Source organism: Lucilia sericata, unplaced genomic scaffold, assembly GCF_015586225.1.
Source record: "Lucilia sericata isolate MDLA Ls3-8-SP2 unplaced genomic scaffold, ASM1558622v1 Contig000918F_arrow, whole genome shotgun sequence".
NCBI lineage: Eukaryota > Metazoa > Arthropoda > Insecta > Diptera > Calliphoridae > Lucilia > Lucilia sericata.
Genome location: NW_023994905.1, coordinates 148,986 through 172,172, shown reverse-complemented (window position 1 = coordinate 172,172; position 23,187 = coordinate 148,986). Strand labels below are relative to the sequence as shown.

The window sequence follows — 23,187 nt, the reverse complement described above, 5'->3', positions numbered from 1 at the left end:
ATGTCCGTCTATAAGTGTTCAAATAATTAACCGTTAATCGATAAAATTTTGGCGATTAATTGCTTGAATAAATGACAATACAAATATAATTGTAAACATTTATTTACAAAATAAATCTATCTATCAAAAGTATTTATACAAACATTTATTTGTGGCGGCTTTTGAAAATATTATCTGTGTATCATTTCATAAAGAGAGCAACTAAATTAAATTGTTTTTGTTTTGTGTATAGTTTGTTTTGTTGCTGAGAACATTCGTATTGCATGTGTATGAGTGAGAATAACACAATGCCCGCAGGGGCATGTTTGGCCTCCAATGGTTTATAGTCATCACTGTTACCCTGCCAACAATTTCTATCCAAATTGTAACCATAACGTTACAGCTTAATGTTTAAAACAATCTAATTTGATATAATCTGAGTGAATGAAAAGTGACCCCGTTCGGAAGAAACTGTTCCGCCTGTTTAATACTTACTTGATGTGCCCATTTCGTTTCAGTTTCAAGTCACTTTTTTATAACATAAAATTTCGTAAATGTAGTAAATTTCCAGTTTTGCCATAACAATAGAGAAGCTGGAAAGTGTTATGATTTTATACTCTTTTATGATATAAAAGCGACTTTATAATAATTTTTTTATTTCTCCTTTATTATACTGTTTTGCACTCACTAATCCCTCACTGATGCTTATTTTATATTAAACTATGTTTTAAATATATTAAATTTTAAATTAACACAATTTATTACAAAATCTAAATTTCACAATATATCACACAACTGATCACAATGAAATAAATATATTTACTGAAATGTGCAAACACTTTTCCTTCTGAATTTTGAGAGCAAGAATGATTCTACATTAAACTATCTTCTTAGTGTACTAAAAAGTGTTAGTTTTTGAAATTTATCTACTTATTATCATTTAATTTTGCTTTTGGTATATTAAAACGCACTAAAATTTAACAAAATTATGATCAAAATTAGAAAGTACTGTATTTTGTTTTTGTAAATTTTTTAACTTAGCACTGAGAAACATAAAATTGAGCCTTTATAGTGACTATTCAGTTCATGTATCCAAAATTAAACTCAAATTTGCTGGCAGGGTATAGTCACATTAGTTATATTGTCATTTTTATTAGATTTAAATGTCTCTGTCGATCAATTTTATATCGTCACACACGAAATTTTTTTCTAAAAGAATAGTTTTCAAAGTCGCAAACCACTACTACGACAAAAAATGTATCGTAAATTAAGTAGCAACGATCCAAATGAAGAAGTTTTTGTTGAAGAAGATATATTTTTGCTTAGAGCAAGATATAAATTAATTTTTTTTATTTGAAAAAATAGAAGATACAACTGTAACCAACATCCTCAAGCTAAAACAGATGAAAATTATTGATTTTTTTAAATAAAATAAACAATATTTTTTAATTTAATGAATTTATGAAAATAATATTTATTTCTTTAATAAACATGAATTTTAAATTTTTTATATTCACAAAAAATGAATATATAAGATTTGCTTTATAAGCACATTGTGGCATATGCAAAAAAAATTAGTTTATAGTTCTTTATAGTTCTTTAGCGATATAGTCCTCAATTTGTGTGCAATTAAGGGTTTTGCCTATAAGCGAAAAGTACTGTAGATATATTTTTTATTGCACAGCTTTTGTTTACAATTGCTTACAAGCTTTAATAATTTTTTTTTAATTCAAATTAATTTATTTTCACTGTCATTTAAAATAAACAATAACAAAACAAACTTTGACAGAGATCCTATACCACTGAGAAATAAAAAAATAATTAGCTGTTCGATTGCATATACCTGTTTATTGTATCATGCAAAAACTTCTGGGTGAGGAGAAAAGAAATATTTCAGTTGTAATACAATGTCACATTTACATTTCTTATTATTCTTTGTTTTCAGTGTACAACAATATTCATACATACCTACATACACATATATTTTTTATTAAAATTATAATTTAACTTAATTGCAATATTTATTTAAATTCCGGAATTATTTTAACAAAGAAAAATTTATTGCTTATGGACAGTGCTAAAAGATTAAATCACCTCTCGTCTATGGATGATGACATGCGAATGCTTATTGGAATAATCGCAGATGAGGTAAAAACATAGTATAAAAAACAGTAAATTATTTTAAATTTGTATGTATGTAGTTATACCCTTCACCTTCGTGAGAAGGATATAAATCGAAGTGTTTTACTTCAACACCTGCCATATCGTGCTTCTTTCACGGTGCTACTTTTACAAGCAAACAGTGAGTTGTTAGACGTCTTACCACCGTCCCTTTGTATGCCTTGCACCAACACGCAAGTGGCAATTTTGATATATGATTCCGCCGGTCCATGTACAAGCACCTTGCTCTAGTACTTGAGTACTTAACTACCGAGATGCAAAAACATCACTTCCGTTTACAACCACGTTTCCGTTGATTCGGCAACAGCACCTAGATAAGTAACCGGTAAACTGAAATACGAATCCATAAAATAGGACAAAAACAAGTTCTTACTCACAAGAAACACACACTTTTAAGTATGGTACGAACAACGTAATCCCTAAACAATGGTATCACTTGCATAAGATTCCACACATTCGTACACTAATCATTTATATGACACATTCATTGAGGAAAACATCTGACACTTCTTCATCCATTCCTTATCATATACACTTGACACTAACTCATTCCAAACTTATAGTCCCACAGTCACTCCTCTGCGGGGTATCTATTATCTATGTATTTCGCCAACAGCACAAAACTTTATCAGAAATATACATATATATCATCGTGTATCAATCTTTTAACTTACATTATCTTCTCGCGATTTAAACTACAGCCATCACGGGAGAAATCAGTGATTAACATAGTTGAAAATTATTAGAATCGGCTCAAAATTTCATTAGTAAAAATAAATTAATTATTATATCGGGCTACAATAATACTCGAATATGATTTCTACATACATATGCAATCGGCCCATAATTGGTCATAGCTCCCAAATAAAGCCCTTTTCTGAAAATCAATTAATTGTAAATAACTAATAATGATATCGAGATACAATTCTTTTAGAATATGTTTCATTGTCATAATTTTACCACACTTTTTCTGGATCGGACCATTCTTTTATAAATATTTATAAATCAAATTCAAAATTTATAAAATCTAAATTTTTATAAATATCAGATCTGTACATGTATCATTCCTTTTTGATTTTAATAGTTCTAATTCATTTGAATGAATTCAATTCCAACGAATTGGAAATTAATTGTAATTCATTATACAAATTCATTTGAATTGGAAACGAATTGCAATTTATTTGGCAAATTCATTTGAATTGACTCAATGCTTTTATTCGACATGTTAATAAAAAAATAGTATATAGGTGAAGGGTATATACATACATATATAGGGAAGCCGAATATTGCACTCTAACTTGCTTTTATATGTTATGTAATGCTTTAAAAAGGAAACTACAATTGGATTTCTATTGGCTGGTGTTGGAGAATCATTTGGTGTTTTAAAAAAGAATCGCAGTTTTCTAATGGTTACGGAAGGTAAAATTTTAATAAGAATTATTGTTCAATTCACATTCAAGCTGTAAGTTATAAAAGGTACTTTACATTATGTGATTTTATATTTATACAAACTGTTATTTGAAAATGTATTGAGGTCTGAAAATCTAAAACATTTTGTGGTTTAAAATTTTCTTTTTTTTCTTTTTTTTTTTTTTGAATCTGTTTTTTACAAAATACACAATTATTTTATATGTAGTTTTCTCTTGGATTTTAATTTGTAAAAAAAATTTGTTTTATTTTTTCCCATAATTTTCTACATAATCCATTTGGAATTGAAAATAAACCAAAAATAGGTTTCATAATATGTACATGAATCAAAATTGTTCAATAAATTTTGACAACAAATTTGATTTTGTATTAAACCCAATGAAACTCTGAGATTAATACAAAGTAATGTAATGTAAAACCCCCTTAAGTGATACTATATCCCCCAATTATGGTTCACAAAACACAAAGTGTTTTATTGTCTCGGCTGCAACAAAAAATATTTTTCAATTATTGTTGTGTGGACTTAATCTCATGATCAACCTTTTATTCGCTATACCATCAACTTTTTATTCGCTTTTTTGTAAGAAATATACCGTTATGAATGTTTCGTATAAAATCTTATATGCCGCAATGCTTAAATTCTGAGTTTTCGACAATTAAAAATACATACTGTAAACGATAATCGGAGAAAATTCATAGCAAAAACTAAAATGACAACACTAAAGGTAACCCAGCAAAAAATAATTGATATCATACTTTACAAACGACATCTTAATCACCTCCAAGGAGCGAAAAACAGACCCGATTGCGGCTTAGGTGTATTTCTTCAGATTTTTAGTATACATCCTCCTATCAACCTAACCTAATCACCTCCAAAAATCAAACATTTACTTACAAATGAAAACCCAGTTAATTGTGATGAAAGAGATGTAGAAAAGTCACTACACAGAGAGAAAAATTAATATACACGCCTAGTACCAAATTAACACCAAATTTTTCAATAACATCCATTGTCAAGTATAGACATACATACAACAACAACATGTAATGTAGACCACGCAACTTTGTCAACAGTGCAACAATTCGTTGTCGCAATCTAAACAAACGTGGTAAGCTCAAAATGCGTTGCCAATAGTGAGCTTACCACGTTTGTTAACATTTAGACAACGGATGTTCATAAAGTTTGGATTGCGACAACGAATTGTTGCAATGTTGACAAAGTTGCGTAGTCTACATTACGTGTTGTTGTATGTATGTATATACTTGACAATGGATGTTATTGAAAAATTTGGTTATTCGATGTTGCATAATATTAAGCAGAGATAAATAAAGGATCTGAAAAAATTCAGAATAGTGTAAAAATACTTCTTTAGGCATAAAAAAGTGTTTACAAAAGCTTTCTGATTCAAAATTAGGCTACAGAGCGTTATTTAAAGGTTGCATCTTTTAAGATACACTACGCATTCATCTATGAATTACATATTCGTTTTATTTGAATTATGTACTGTGTTATTGTTCAAGTTCATATATATGTATGTATTTTGCCCTTTGAACTTGCTGGTTGTATGTTTGGCATCTTGCTATGTTTATATGATTATCTATTTTGAGTTTTGCAATAGACAGACTTTTTTTAATTGATTTCATAATTTGGAACTAAAAGAATTTTAAAGTCATGTCAGGATTTAGAAAGGTTGATGGAGTCAATATGGCTGATGAGGAAGTTCGTGAATTGCTTTGCAATAGTGAGGGTATTACTTATGACAGTACGGACATCAGTGACTCAGATGACGATGAAAAGCTCATGTAAATAGAGACCAGAGCACCTAAAAGCTTCTAGAATGATAGTAATACAGGACGAAAATAATACGGAAAGTGATAGTGAGGATGAACTTGATATTGAAAGATCTATACATGATTCTTTCATACAAATGATGAATGATGTTAATAATCATGAATTTCCGGCAAAGGGAACTTTATGTGGATTTGAACACCTTCTACTTCTTATGCATAGACTAATACTACCTTTGGTCCCACAAATAATTGGAGCTCTTTTTCTTTCGAGTTTAGTGAGATTTTTATAAATCCAAAGAGTTTTATGGAAAAAGGGACATCTTCAATTTGATGCAAACCAACCCAGCATAAAAAGTCTGGAAAAAGATGTAGAATTTTCATTACAACTAGTAACCCGAAGTTCTTCAAATTCAGGTGAAAACTCTATGAATTTTACATTAGCGTGTCATTGGAGGGATGTTGTTCATTTTTGACAACTTTGAACTACATCTAATCTTATCGAACGATTCAACCAAGGCACTTGTAAGCAATTCTACTTTGGCGTCTATGTCCTCTTTATTTCGACATTGAAAAGTGTGCTGACATAAACGGTTCTTTAGTAAGGAACCGAACATTGTCCAATTAGTTTTAGACTTATTCCGAAACCTTATCGACTTTGGTGGCGGCCGTAGTATTTTGAATCTTATGTATCGATGGTCAGAAAAGGAGTACTCGTCCGAAACTCTCCAATCCTGAATTTCGTTTATAAGCTCTTCTGAACATATAGTTATATCTAATACTTCTTCTCTGATTCTATTGACGAAGGTAGCTATATTACCTAAGTTCGATGTGATCAAGTCTTTAGTATTAAGGAAATCCATAAGGGATTGTCCCCTGCGATTGGTGTTTGTACTGCCCCAAGCTACATGGTGGGAGTTGGCATCACAACCTATTACAATTTTCTTATTTTGCCTTTGTGCCTCTTCGACCAGTTTCATCAGCTCCGACGTTGGTGGTAGTGTCGGAGGCAGGTAAACAGATGCAAGGTATATGTTGCCACGACCTTGCTTCAGTACCGTTGCATCCGATGTTGATAATCCTGTTGAGAAGAGAAAACATAAATTCTTGTGACATAAGATAGTTGTTCTCGACCGAGACCCTGTATCAGCGTAGAAAAGTTGAAAATTTACGTGATTTAATCCTGAAACCTTGTTGCGAATCGCCCAAGGTTCCTGGATTAAAGCTATATGTATTTTATCTGTGTTAATTTTAGCCATATACATATATATATATATATATATATATATATATTACAAATAAGCAATATATGGTATGGTGATATCCCCATACTTTGAGTGGCTAGGATGGCACTTAGTGTTAGCTTTATTGAATAAGAATCAATATTATAGAATTCTAAATAAAATTCACACAGTACTCCCCAAATAAAACGGGTTTCCTTAATGTTGCTTTTGTTTATCAATACAAAATGACCAAAAACCCGCATTATTTTGTTACAATATGAAGTTTTATACCCCGCTAAACCTTTTTTCTATGTCCAAATTCATTGATTTTCTAGTTTATCATGTATCCAAATCAAAATTACTTATTATTTTCTAAATAAAATCAAAGAAACGATACATTTCATGTTAAGTGAAATATTGATAAATTCTTATAGGTATATAGGATAATAAATCGGTTAAGAAATGCCCAAATTTAATCGTACCACTACTTAAATATCTAAACAATTTTATTTTAATATACAGGAGTAATAAAAATGTAAAATTGTATAAAATTATGCAGCAATATTAAAAAAAACCTAAAAAAGCAAAATACTTTATTGATCTAAAAAATTAACAATACGTTCACATTTTATCAAAAATCTCGTTAGTTAATATCACGATTTTACTTTTTTTTTGGTAGAAAATTAAAATATAAGATATTCTGATATTCTTATATTTTATATCTATATATATATATATATATATATATATATATATATATATATATATATATATATATATATATATATATATATATATATATATATATATATATATATATATATATATATATATATACCAATGCTGGAAAAATTGCATAAATATGCTAAAATAAACCCCTATTTTTGTAGTTCAAATCTGGTTTTTTTGATTTTTTTTTTTGATTGATATTATCAAAGTGTATAATTTGCTTTGAATAATGTTTTCTTTCAGAAAATGTGATGGGTTTTAGTAAAAGTCCCATCTGAAGTTTAAAACCTCAATTGTCAAAATTAGTTATACAACTTGTTTTACAAAAGTATTTCAACTATTTTAAAAATAATAAAAAATAACGAACATTTCTTCTATCGACTTATTATACCCTACATATTTATGCTACGTTCACAATGCTGGAGTACTCTAATGTACAGTGTAAAAACCAGTAAAAAAATGTTAGCTGTTCAAAATACAGAGTGGAACTGTTCTAAATAATTTGTCAAAACATATATGCAAGTTTAATAGTAAATTAATAAATTAATAGTAAATTAATAATAAACGATAAATTGCTAAGTACGGTTAAATACTCTTCATCCCAAAAGACATGATTTATATTTAGCAGTTTCAACTTTTATCTATTTTTATATAACATTATATAACATATAACCATCACCTATTCAACTTACAGTTTTCACTTTAAACTACTATTTCCTAATTGGTTAGAATAACCCAAAAAAGAAGAATATCATCAAATCCTCGCTGTGCTAAACCTGCATATAAGCGATATACCTATCCATTTATTGCGGTGTGTCATGTACCGGCATGACCAACTAAACTTTACTTATATTTTTTACAGGCTTTTTTATTACTTACTAACACTGAATCAATTCGTTAATCCATCATTTAAATCTTCCAAATCAATAAAACTAATAATTATGTTAATAATTTTATATTTTAAAAATATTTCAATACATAACTTTTGCCATCCTAGCCACTCAAAGTATGGGGATATCACCATATACCACTATAGAACTATTACATGCTAAAATCTTGGTTTTCTACACTCTAAAAAATGCTTGTAAAATTACAAAACATGTAAATTTTTATGGAAAATTACTAAAAATGTGTAACTTAAAGCACAAAATGTTTACAAGAACTAATTACGTTTTTGATCATGAAAAATACATATAAAATATAGTATTTTGCTTATTTGTAAACATGTTTCTAATACAATAAACACTTCTACTTTAAAATTACACATTTTTTGGGTGAATTTCTATTTTAAACACAAAGTGTGTAATTTTCCTTCAAACGAAGTAGAAACAAAATTGTCAAAATTTTATTTTGAATAAAATAAAAATTTCAAGTAAGGCAATAAACAAAATCATTAAATTTTATCAAAAACAAATGGAAAATGCAAGAAAAAATAATTTAAATAACATGTACATGCGTATAAGTACAATGTATACTATATATACATATGTATGTAAGTTCAAAGTGAATGTGTACACAGTTTCACACAATGAGGATAAGATTTTTGAAAATTACAATTGAAAAATACTTAACACGTGTCCTTTTAACAATAAAACAATAAATTCCAAAAAGCAATTAAAAAATAATTTGAAAAACCCAACGAAATTAACTGGAAATTTCAATATGCAAAAAATTGCAATTGGGAAAATTGACGTGCAAATTCTGATGAAAAATAATAAAATGCAACAACAAATGCACCAAAATTTTTATTTTAATATTTTTTTCTTGGTTTTCCCATTCTACACAATCTCTATTTTCAATTGGAAAACATAATTTACTTTTTACCTGTTTTTTTAATTTTATTTATGAACAAAAAACAAAATTCTCTTAAACAAACAAAAAACATAGTTGATTCACTGTATATTTATGTTTTTGAGCTCAACATTGGTCCTGTACCTTTAATTTGATAATTAAAACGCATTTTAATTTTTTTCTGCGTGCTTCAGGAACAAACGTTTATAAATATTACAAACATTATATGTGAGTTTTGTGCATATATTTATAAATTTAATATTTTGTTGATATTTAGTTTAAATATTATTTTTGTTGATATTTAGCGAAATTTTAGTTGGGAATATATTTAAATTAATTAAACAAGTAAAGGCCTAACTATAATATGCTTAAACAAACTGAAGTCAGCTTAAGCAACTGTGCGAACACATATAAAATGTATGTGACAAACTATAATGTACTTAAGAGAGTTTCGTCAAGTTTCGTCAAATTTTATTTGCTTAAGCAAAGAGCGATACTGACAGCACATTACGTACGGAATCAATTGTTTGTTTATTATACACAAAGAAAATAAAGAAAAAAATGGAAAGCTAAAAGAAAATTAATTTATTTCAATAAAATATTTTGAAATATGTATTTTTTTTATTACGTGTGTCACATAAATGTGTAAATGGAGCTAAATTGTTTTGAATACACGTAAGTACATTATAGCCACCTAAAAGTTTCCTCGGATTTTCTTAAACATTTGAGAGACTTTTCGTTCGATTGTTACATTACCTTAAGCAAGCTTATGCACATTATAGTTGGGCCTTAAGAGTGTTATTATATTCAGGTGTGCCGAATCTTAATACTCACCATCAAATCATAAATACGAAGACTACCCTATAAATAAACTTTGATATTTATGAATCAGTCCTTTTATTATTGTCATTTATTAGATTTATGTTGAATTTTACAATCGAGATTAATGTAAACATCAGAGTGATATTTGGAATATTACTTTTAATGAGGGCTTAAGTCAATTATTGACCGAGCTGTTCCATATTAAGATATATACAAATTTAAAAAAAATGTTGGTCTAATTTTTCTAACCAAAAACTTTTTTCTGGAAGTGAGGTTATATGGCGGAAGGCCAATTACACTGTGTGACACTCGAAAACACTCATTACGCGATATAATGCTTTTTATAGCCCTAGATGGGTAGATCATTTTACCATTTTTATACCCACCATCAAAAAAGATGGGGGGTATATTGATTTTGCCATTCCGTTTGTAACACATCGAAATATTGGTCATAGACCCATAAAAGTATATATATTCCGGGTCCTTATTAAATTCTAAGACGATCTAGCCATGCCCGTCCGTCTGTCTGTTGAAATCACGATAGGGACCACACGAGAGGAGCTAGACAGTTGAAATTTTGCATAAATATTCTCTATTGTTAAGGTTTGTTTGGTATTGAAAATCGGCAATATCGGTCCACTTTTTCGGATAGCCCCCATACAAGTGGACCTCCCAAAAACAGCTTTAACGGGCATAACTGCTTTAGAAGTACATGTATAGCGATGAAATTCGACATAAATAAGTTTCATATGAGCCAAAATCTTTCTACCAAATTTTTTGAGGATCGGCCCATAAATGACCCTACCCCCCCATATAAGGTCCCCTTCTGAAAATTACTTTAACACTCATTACTGGTCCCAAAATGCAAATATTTGCGATGAAATTCGGTATAAGTAAATGACCCTATCCCCCATGTAAATGTAGTAAATTTCCAGTTTTGCCATAACAATAGAGAAGCTGGAAAGTGTTATGATTTTATACTCTTTTATGATATAAAAGCGACTTTATAATAATTTTTTTTTTATTTCTCCTTTATTATACTGTTTTGCACTCACTAATCCTTCACTGATGCTTATTTTATATTAAACTATGTTTTAAATATATTAAATTTTAAATTAACACAATTTATTACAAAATCTAAATTTCACAATATATCACACAACTGATCACAATGAAATAAATATATTTACTGAAATGTGCAAACACTTTTCCTTCTGAATTTTGAGAGCAAGAATGATTCTGCATTAAACTATCTTCTTAGTGTATTAAAAAGTGTTAGTTTTTGAAATTTTTATTCTATCTACTTATTATCATTTAATTTAGCTTTTGGTATATTAAAACGCACTAAAATTTAACAAAATTATGATCAAAATTAGAAAGTACTGTATTTGTTTTTGTAAATTTTTTAACTTAGCACTGAGAAACATAAAATTGAGCCTTTATAGTGACTATTCAGTTCATGTATCCAAAATTAAACTCAAGTTTGCTGGCAGGGTACTTATATATATTTTTAATATTAAAAAAACATTAAAATCAAATAAATTGTCGTTTTTGTTAATGCAATTATTAACAATAACAAATTGTAGCAAAACAAGAAGTATAAAAAACAAAAATAATAACAACAAAACCTTAAATAAAGTATAGTGTTTGTGTTATTGTGTATGAGTTTCTCTAACTCTCCAATAAGTGAAAGGAGGCTCAGTAGCAATGGAAAAAATGCATACTTTGTTATGAGCTCTCCATACAATAATTATGATCCAAAAAATCATAAAAATTATTTAAGTGTAAAAACAACAACAAATCTTCTCTTTCAAGTGCGCCAAAACAAAACAATTGTGTGGATAATAGCGCAAAGGAAAAAATAAATAAACAAACAACAGATTCAAAAACAACAACAAACGAGAGATCTCCTCTCTCAAGTGCGCCAGAACAAGAAAATTGTGTGGAAGACAACGCAGAAGAAAAAATAGAAAAACAAACAACTGATACAATGGTTGATGAAAATAGTAATGCTAATGTGAACAATATCACAAATAGTATCAATAACAATATTAACACTATAAAAACCATTAATGATAAGGAAGATCACTCAAGCCCAATGTCAAAGCATACTGGTGCCATACCAAAAAACAAGCCAAATACATTGAGCTCGCATAAAACGGAAAAGATCCAAACTGGAATGGACCGTTATGTCACTTATACAAAACGTAAGTCCAGCCCTAGGACTTCAAAATTGGAACCAAATCCAAAACAGGCGAAAACAAATTCGCTAAGTCAAAATCGTTTTGCACTCCTTGACAACCAAGAAAGTGAAAAAGCACCATCCATGCCTCTAAAAGACCACAAGCCACCTCCCCTCTATTTGCGCGAACCTACCACAAATCTATTGGTTAATAAGTTGTCCCAACTTGTAGGCAAGGAAAATTTCCACGTAGTCTCCCTACGCAAAGGAAACATTCAGGAAACAAAAATACAGACTTATTCAGAAAAGTCTTTTAGAACAATAGTTGATAGTTTTGATTCTGAGAAAAGAAATTATTACACATATCAACTAAAAAGTGCAAAGGGTTTGACAGTAGTTATCAAAGGTGTAGATAGTTCTGTACCAAATGATGACATTAAAAAGGCGCTAGAGACTGAAGGTTATGAAGTGAAGTCCATTGACAATATATTTAACAAGGACAAAATTCCTCAACCAATGTTTAGAGTTGAAATTACTTTTAACTCTTCACAATTGAAGAAAAAGGGTGATACTCATCCCATATATAGTTTAAGATATCTTCTTAATCGCAAAATAACTGTAGAGGAACCCATTAAACGCAGAGGTCCTCCTCAATGCCTAAATTGCCAAGAGTTCGGTCACACCAGAACTTTCTGCAAATTACCATCTGTTTGTGTGAGATGCGGAGACATCCATAAAAGCCAAGATTGTCCCCACCCAAAAACAGATAACAATAAAAGAAAATGCCGTAACTGTGGTCAAAATCACACTGCTAACTATCGCGGATGTCCAGTATATATACACATGCAACAATTAAATAAGGCCAGAAGACCTTTATATGCTCAATATAAAGCTTCTAATTTCCCAAGTCTTCCTAATACTTCTAGTGCTCAATATAGAAGTATCACAAATAAAAGCAATCAGAATAAATCGTATGCCCATACGACAAAAGTTCCGTTACCCAAAGTAATGCAAAACAAACTTCTAGTGCCCAATATAGAAGTCTTACAAATAAAAATAATGAAAATCTGCAAACAAATAATGAAAATAATACCACGTTATTTTCATATGCACATGCATTAAAAGAGGGTGTACCCGCACCCGAAACAATTTCTCAAAGCTCTATTGAGAATTTAATTCAAACCATGAAAAGTTTCATGTCAAATATGCAAAATATGTTTCAACAATTAATGCAGAATCAAAGCATGCTCATGCAGATCCTGCTAAATAAGAAATGAATTCCCTAAGAATTTGTTTTTGGAATGTTAACGGCCTTAGCCAACACAAGAATGAAGTTGAACAATTCCTGCTACTTCAGGAAATTGACGTACTACTCGTCTCTGAAACACACTTTACCCTAAAGAATTGTTTCAGAATTAACGGATACTACAATTACGATACAAAACATCCAAGTGGCAGAGCCTGTGGTGGAACAGCCATATTAGTGAGAAAAAATATTAGACATTTCCCAATGCCAGAATACAAAAAAGACCATATCCAGGCCACCTCTATAAATATACCTGATAGCAGAGTTACAATATCTTCAATATATTGTCCTCCTAGGTATAATATTAATCGAGAGCAGTTTCTCGATTACTTTAAAACTCTTGGACCAAGATTCATAGCAGCTGGTGATTATAATGCAAAACATACATTTTGGGGCTCTCGCCTCATTACTCCCAAAGGCAGACAATTGCTAGAAGCAATATCGCATAACAGACTAGATGCCATATCTAGTGGCCAGCCTACCTATTGGCCTACAGACCTCAATAAGATTCCCGATCTAATTGACTTTGCTGTAATCAAAAACATAAAACGAGAATTTATTTCAGTGATCCCTTCACTGGACCTCTCGTCAGACCACTCGCCTACAGTTTTAACGTTATTAGAAACGCCAAATAAATTGGAAAACTATTGTTCTTGTTTCCCTAACAAGATGACGAACTGGTTAAAGTATAAAATGTATGTCAGCTCACACTTGCCACAAAACATTTCATTGAAAAATGACCATAAAATACAATCCGCTGTCGAAATATTTACGGATATCTTACAAGATGCTGTCAAAGTTTCTACACCCCCAGTCACCTTGGGATACTACAAAAATTCGAAATGTCCTAGGAACATTGAGTCTCTAATTAAAGAAAAGAGAACACTCAGGTGTCAATAGCAACAATCGCGATCTCCAAACATAAAGGTTAAACTTAATTAGTGCCAAAGAAGACTTCACATCGCCTTAAAAAATAATAAGGAATCTAATCAGAGAAACTATCTCAAAAACTTAGACCCTACTAAGAAAACAGAATATAGTCTCTGGAAAGCTGTTAAACATATGCAATACCCTATTGCATATGAGTCACCCATACGCCTCCAGAATGGTCAATGGGCAAAAAACACGACAGAAAAACTTGAAGCATTCGCCAATCACTTGGAGAATGTGTTTACTGAAAATGATACAGATTCTTCTATTAGTGCTAACATTATAAATAATGTGGTTCCACGCCCAATAAAATTCCGGTTCTCTACCGTGAAGACGACAATCAAAGGTCTAAAGGCAAGAAAATCACCTGGTATAGATAAAATTACTACCACGATGATAAGTAACCTGCCCAATTCAGCACTGAGAATTATTTTGTTCATCTTTAACTCGATGCTACGTATTGGATATTTCCCTACCTCATGGAAAGTATCCGAAACTGTTATGATACCAAAACCGGTAAAAGATGTCACTCAAGTGACATCATACCGTCCCATTAGCCTGTTGTCTATATTCTCAAAACTTTTTGAAAAGTTATTGCTTGAAAGCCTTATACTACACCTTAACGATAATTGCATTATTCCTGACCATCAGTTTGGTTTCAGAAGAAAGCACAGCACTATCGAACAGGTAAATCGAATAACTACTCTTATTCGGAAGGCCTTCGAGAGCAAGCAATGTTGCTCAGCATTATTCATAGATATTTCTCAAGCTTTCGATAAAGTCTGGCACGATGGACTAATACACAAAATTATTACATTACTACCTGCAAATGTTCACAAACTGCATAAAAATTATATATATGGAAGATCTTTTCAAATCAGATCTAAAGATGTGATCTCTTCACGTCGAAAAATATCTGCAGGAGTACCCCAGGGGAGTATCCTAGGTCCGTTCCTATATATTTTATATACTGCAGATATGCCAACGAGCACACTGACTCACACATCTACATTTGCGGATGATACCGCTTTTGTAAGCATACATGATAACCCTTCAATAGCTTCTGGACAACTCCAGCTTCACATCGGCGAATTGGAAAATAAAGGTCAATGCAACAAAATGTACTCACGTTACATTTACTTTAAGACGAGAAAATTGTCCTCCCGTACAGATAAACAATAAAAAAAATTCCTGAACAAAGCCATGTGAGATATCTTGGTATCCACCTTGATCGCCGCTTAACATGGACTCACCACATTGAAGCCAAGGTTACACAAATAAAATTAAAGTCAGCTCAAATGTGCTGGCTAATTGGACCACGGTCAGCTCTAGACTTGGAATACAAAGAGTATTACAAAGAATGCAGTCAGCACTGTTAAGGTCAATAACAGGTGCTCCGTGGTACATTCGCAATAGTAATATTCATAGGGATCTCAATGTCCCCATAATACGCGAGGAGATCAAATTCTCTTGTTTAACCTACTTGTCGAAACTAATGGATCACCCAAATCCCCTTGCCAGGGAGTTGCTGTCATTTGAGGGTCATAGACGACTTAAAAGAACAGAAACATTGGATTTTGCCAAATTATCGAGAACTTTGGTTGAAATTGCATTGGCAATAACAACGTTAGTTATAATTTAGGTTAAGATTTTAATACTTATTGTAAATTTCTACATAAGAAAGATTCAATAAAGAATAAATAAAATGAAAAAAAAACCTGCAGTTATCGTTTAACTGTCTACCAAAAAAAGCGTTTTTTCCAATATCTTTCGATTTTTAGGGTATATTGAAGACTCTTATCTACTCTACTAGACTTACAAAATTCACTAGGTCTCGCGATGAGTGTATTGGTTTTTTGTAATTTTGTCATACCGTGTTATGAATTGATCCTTAAAAAATTTAGAACACAAATTTCGGTTGGTTTTAAACTTATAGTGTTTGTGTCGGATTTCATCGCCGGATTTTTAATTAATGGGTATAGGGTCAATCATGGGTATAGGGTCAATCAAGGACCGATAATCATATAGTTTTGTACATAGAAATTGATCTAATTTCGCTATACTCGTATTATTAAGCCAGTGATGAGACTTAAAGTCAAAGAAGGGGACCTTATATAAGTGGCAGGGTTAGTGGGGGAACGATAATCATACAATTTGTTAGGGAGATATCGGTTAGTATAAAACACGTCGATTTTCATCATTGCACTCGTTTTTTAAACCAGTAATGAGCAGCAAAATCATTTTCTGAAGTGGATATTATATGGGGTTGGGGTTAATTATGGACCGATTCTCACAAAATTTTGTACGTTTAAAATTCATCGCAGTAATGAGCGTTAAAGTAATTTCCTGAAAGGTACCTTATATAGGGTATATATATCATTTATGGACTGATCCTAATAAAATTTGGTAGTGGGATTTTTTGATCCCATTAAACTCCTTTATGTCGAATTTTATTGTTGTACTCATATTTTTAAGCCACTAATGGGCTTGAAAATAATTTTCTGAAGGGGACCCAGAGTACACATATGTATATAATTTTGTGAGTCTATGATTAATCTTTCGATGTGTTACAAACGGAATGACAAATTCAAAATATGTAACAAATTATTATATAACAAATTAATTGAAATCTGTAATTTAATTATTAAATTAATATGAGCAATTTCATAATTGAAATTCATTTTTATACCCTTCACCTTCGTGAGAAGGGTATATATAAGTTTGTCATTCCGTTTGTAATTACTATAATATAATTTTCCGACCCCATAAAGTATATATATTCTGGATCCTCATAGGTAGCGGAGTTGATTAAGCTATGTCCGTCTGTCTGTCTGTCCGTCTGTGTGTTTCTTGAAATCAGTTTTTACAAGACCCCAGATATCGGTGAGATCCGAATCTTCAATAATTCTGTTAGACATGCTTTCGAGAAGATCGCTATTTCATCATCATTAAATCAGCAAAATCGGTCCATAAATACCGGAAATATGAGCAAAAATCCGAAACAACCTCTGAAAATTTCGTAAAAAATTTAGATTTTTTATTCATGCTCAGACAGAAACTGTAAACTACAACAACAAAACAATCATACGGTAAATTTTTTTTTATTTTACTTGTTTATAAAAACAAATCCAAGGTAGATTAAGAAGCTATACTCATCAGCACAGCTGATTATCAGCTGCTTAAGGCCAATTTGTCAAAATGTTTGTTTAAGGGCCCTTCACACGGTCACACTTTACGTACGACAAGTCTAATGAAAAAGTAAAATGAAATTCCATCCGTATGACAAAAAAGAGAATAAAAGTCGTATGATTTATATTTTTTGTGTTTACACGATTGGTATAAAACAATAACAAAGCAAGATGGAACAGCTGTTTCACTTTTTTTTGTATGTGTTTACATACAAATACATCCCTGATCTAATGCGACTTGCTTGTTTTTTTAATCATTTCAAAAAATGAAGAGAGCCATACGACTGTCAAATTTTCCATCCGTATTTTCTCTCAATGTGTGATGGTTTCATTACATATTGCGTTTAGACGATCCCATCCGTTCTCTTCTACACAAAATTTTGACAGATCATATTACTTGTGTGCTGATGTGAAGGGGGCTTTACGTTACTATGGAAAATTTTAAAATTATTTGAATTTGAAAAATCTTTCAAAATAATTGTGAAATATTGTGAAAAAATAAATAATAATAATAATTGTGTGTGGCTTCAATGTGGCACTCATTGCTTCTATGTACCCGGAGTTAAGCCTTAACGTGACCTGTGTTTGCGTGATGCACAAACATAGCACGCTTGCATTTTGCTTTTATCTGTTCTAGTTTGGCGATGATAATTTTTAATTAAAGAGTAACCCAGGAACTGATTCTGTAAAAGATATATAGAAGCGACCTTCGTATAGACCACCAGTTTAATCAACGAAGTTCGATACCTCTGTAAAAGTTTTAGGGACGCTAGATAACAGATGCACTCACATTCTTACCTACAGTTTTAGAATTAGTTTAATTTTCACCAATTTTTGTTTGGAGTTCAGAGAAAATTATGGGAAAATTATCATTCTGTTATGTCTATATCTGAAATTGTTACTTGCATTTATATAGAAAATCATGTCTTAATGTTAAAATGCATTAACAGTTCAGTTCTTATTTAAAATTGTTTAATACAAAAATTACAAATTTAGGTTGTGTTTATTTATTGTTTTTCTATTACACACACACACTTGTTTTTGACAGTTTGGCCTATTTTACAATAACAAAATGCCTGTTGTTTTTGTATTATTGTAATTGTTGTAGCGACGAGACTACCTATAAAATGGTACTTTTTGGTACTTTTTCGTTCTTCAAAAGGTACTTTTTGAATTTCCTATAATATTGACCCTAGAAACGTGAAATTAGGTATGTAGGGCCTGGATTAGGTGAGAATCTATAAAAGGGGGATTTGTTTCGTTCTACAAAAGGTACTTTTTGAATTTTCTATAATATTGAACCTAGAATCATGAAATTTAGCATGTGGGACCCGGATTAGGTGAAAACCTATAAAAGGAGACTTTTTGGTCGTTTTCTCAGAAAATACAAAAGATAATTCGATGAATTTTGTCACACATTATTTTTTTTTAACCAGGGATCAATTATGTAGAAAATCAAAATAAATAATCGATCCAAAATTTCCCATAGCCCCCATACAAAGGTATATATTCCCGAAAATTAGTTTATCATTAATAACTCCCTCAAATATATCGGTATCAACACAAAATTTTGTACATACAAATATAATATGAACAGAAATCATACTACCAACGTAGATCTCAGTCGGTCCACAATTGGTCATAGCTCCCATATTAGGTCCACTGCCGAAAATCACATAAACGCACATATTTCATTGATAAATTAAACTATTGTGATAAAATTCAAGTTGAATATGTTTTGTGTACATGCAAATCATTCTAGCAATTTTTTTACGGATCGGTCCATTATTGGTCATAGCTCCCATATAAGGTCCACTTTCGAAAATCTAAAGCTATAGGGATAAAATTCAACTTGATTATGTTTTGTATACATACAAATCATTCTACTAAATTTTTTACGGATCACTCCACTATTGGTCATAGCTCCCATATAAGGACCACTTTCGCAAATCACTTAAGAGCACATATTTCATTGTCAAATAAAGCTATCTTGATAAAATTTGACACAAATATGTTTTGCCTAAATATGAATCACTCTACCAACTTTTTACGGATGGGCCCATAATTGGTCATAACTTCCAAATACGGATCGGTCCATTATTGGTCATAGCTCCCATATAAGGTCCACTTCCGAAAATTACTTAAACGCATATATTTCTTTGAATTCTAAAGCAATAGGGATAAAATTCGACTTGAAAATGTTTTGTGTACATATAAATCATTCAACCATTTTTTTCCCGGATCGGTTCATTATTGGTCATAGCTCCCATATAAGGCCCACTTCCGAAATTCACTTAAACGTACATATTTCATTGTCAAATAAAGTTATCTTGATAAAATTCGACACAAAAATGTTTTGTCTTTATATGTATGAATTACTCTACACTCTAAAAAATTACTATTACAAAACATGTAAATTTTTATGGAAAATTACTAAAAAAGTGTAACTTAAAGCACAAAATGTTTACAAGAACTAATTACGTTTTTGATCATGAAAAATACATACAAAATATAGTATTTTGCTTATTTGTAAACATGTTTCTAATACAATAAACACTTCTACTTTAAAATTACACATTTTTTGGGTGAATTTCTATTTTAAACACAAAGTGTGTAATTTTCCTTCAAACGAAGTAGAAACAAAATTGTCAAAATTTTATTATAATTATAATAAAATAAAAATTTCAAGTAAGGCAATAAACAAAATCATTAAATTTTATCAAAAACAAATGGAAAATGCAAGAAAAAATAATTTAAATAACATGTACATGCGTATAAGTACAATGTATACTATATATACATATGTATGTAAGTTCAAAGTGAATGTGTACAGAATCAAAAAATCATGGAATACAATATCCAACAAAATTGTTCAACCTATGTACTATATCTCAAGATTCATACAAACAGACATATCTCAAGAATAAGATGTTTTTTTAATGGTAATGGGTCATAATATGACACAATTACATTTTACAGCAACTTCAAAAAAGCTGTTAGTCAAGATCTTTCCTTTCTTTTTGTAATCAGGAATTCTGTGAAATAAATAATTAACATCAAGTCATGAAAGTCTTAAGTTCTGGTTTATTTGTTTATTGTAAATCATTATTCAATAAAACATCTTTTTAAATCACAAGTTATTGTTTTTAAATATTTTGGAAAATAATAGAAAAAACACACAAATATACCCATATTCCAATTGCAGTTTTAAACACTTTAAATGCATTTCCACTTTCTACATTAGTATTTTTACACATAAAATGTTTAAATGTAGTCATAATTGGAATGTTGCTCAACATTTTTAAACACGTAGTTAAGTAAAAATACAAATTTTGTATTATTTTGTAAAAATAATACAATTTGTTTAAAAATTTTAAATATTTTTCGATATGTATTTTTACACTTATTATAGTAGGAGTCTGGTTACCTACAATAAATAGAGTAAATTTAAACAAAAATTTATGAGAGTGTACGAAATTTTTTCCGGATAGGCTCCCGTATAAGGTCCACTTACGAAAATCACTTAGACGCATATATTTCTTTGAATAATAAAGCTATCGGGATAAAGTACGACCTGAATATATTTTGTGAGCATATAAATCATTCTACCAAATCGGTCCATATTTCGAAATAGCTCCTACATAAGGTTCACTTCAAAAAATCACTTAAACGCACATATTTCATTATCAAATAAAGACATTTTGATAAAATTCGACACAATATGTTTTGTGTACATATATATTACCGGATAGGCCCGTAATTGGTCATACCTCCTATATAAAGTCCACTTCCGAAAATCACCTAAACGCACATATTTCATTAATTTTAAATCTATTGGAGTAAAATTCGACACGATTTTTTTTATATAAATCATTATACGAAATTTTTTCCTTATCGGTCCTTAATTGATCACAACTCCCATATAAGGACCATTTCCGAAAATTACTTAAATGCACATTGATAATCAAAGTTATCGGGATAAAATTCGACATAAATGTGTACTTTGTATATATAAATCATTCTAAGGAATCTTTTTTCAGATCGGTACATAAGTTGTCTTAACCCCCATAAAAGGTTAACTTCTGAAAATCACTTAATATCACTAAATTCGTTATTAAATGATTATAACCGGATAAAATTCGACATGATTGTGTTCTGTGTATATATAAATCATTCTATTAAAATGGACCTAATCAAAATTAGTTCGACACATGCATAAATGTTAGTATCCTCAATACGGAAACAAAAATTTTGTCAAGTTATCTAAAAATTATATAATAAATGGGTTTTAATAAAAACTTGCTGGTGGAGGGTATTTAAGATTAGCCGAATATAGCACTCTAACTTGTTGTCATTCCGTTTGTAACACATCGAAATATTCATCTAAGACCCATGGATCCTTAATAAATTCTAAGATGATCTAGCCATGTCCGTCCGTCTGTCTGTCTGAAAACACGATAGAGTCCAAATGGAAGTAGCTAGCGGGATTACATTTTGCATAGGCATTTTATATTGATGCAGTTTGTTTGGTATTGAAAATGGGCGATATCGGCCCACGATTTCGCCTAGCCCCCATATAAGGTCTCCTTCAGAAAATGACTTTAACGCTCATAACTGTCTAAAAGAAGCATCTATAGCGATGAAATTCGACATGAACATATTCTATAGAAAACTAAATCGCTTTGTAAAATTTTATAAGGATCGGTCCATAATTGACCCTACCCCCCATATAAGGTCCCATTCAGAAAATTACTTTAACGCTCATAACTGCCTTAAAAAAGCATCTATTATAAAAATCGGTCCATAATTGACCCTACGCCCCAAATAAGGCCCCCTTCAGAAAATGACTTTAACGCTCATAACTGACTAACAGAAGCAGCTATAACGATGAAATTCGACATAAACATATTTTATAGGATCCTTAACATCTTTGTAAAATTTTATAAAGATCGGTCTATATTTGACCCTACCCCCTATATAAGGTCCCCTTCAGAAAATGACTTTAGCGCTCATAACTGCCCAAAAAAAGCATCTATAGCGATGAAATTCGACATGAACTTATTCTATAGAAACCTAAATCGCTTTGTAAAATCTTATAAAAATCGGTTCATAATTGACCCTACTCTTCAGAAAAAGACTTTAACGCTCATAACTGTCCAAAAGAAGCATCTATAGCAATGAAATTTGGCATGAACATATTTTATAGGATCCTTAATATCATTGTAAAATTTTATAAGGATCGGTCCATAATTGACCCTATCCCCCATTTCTCTACGAAATTTTAGGAGGATCAGTCCATAATGATCCTATCGATATACATGTATGATGGTTAAATTATACATAGATGTAATAAATGAGAAAATTGTTTTTATAATAACAAAAGCATCGATTCTTAAATATCAAAGTTTATTTATAAGGAAGCATTCCTTTTCGGGAATGATTCAATGGTGGGTATACAAGATTCGGCACAGCCGAATATAACAGTCTTACTTGTTCTTTCTCCAAAAGGTACTTTTTGAATTTTCTATAATATTGAACCAAGAAGCATACAATTTTGTATTTATAGTGAGAACATGTAAAGTGGGACTTTTTGGTACTTTTAAGTTAATACAAATCTGGACGAAACGATTTTTTCAACTT

The 23,187-nt window shown here is 30.5% G+C and overlaps 1 protein-coding gene across 1 annotated transcript in view; it reads left to right on the top strand.

Moving 5' to 3' along the window:
- Nucleotides 1-1,969: 1,969 nt before the first annotated feature.
- The window catches only part of LOC119609039 (V-type proton ATPase subunit F 1-like), a 23,491-nt gene continuing 2,273 nt past the window's right edge, over nucleotides 1,970-23,187 (top strand). The window contains exons 1-2 of the mRNA XM_037963715.1: nucleotides 1,970-2,127; nucleotides 3,492-3,579. Coding sequence (XP_037819643.1) covers nucleotides 2,047-2,127; nucleotides 3,492-3,579 — 169 coding nt within the window. The 5' untranslated portion in view covers nucleotides 1,970-2,046. The remainder of the gene's footprint in view (nucleotides 2,128-3,491; nucleotides 3,580-23,187) is intronic.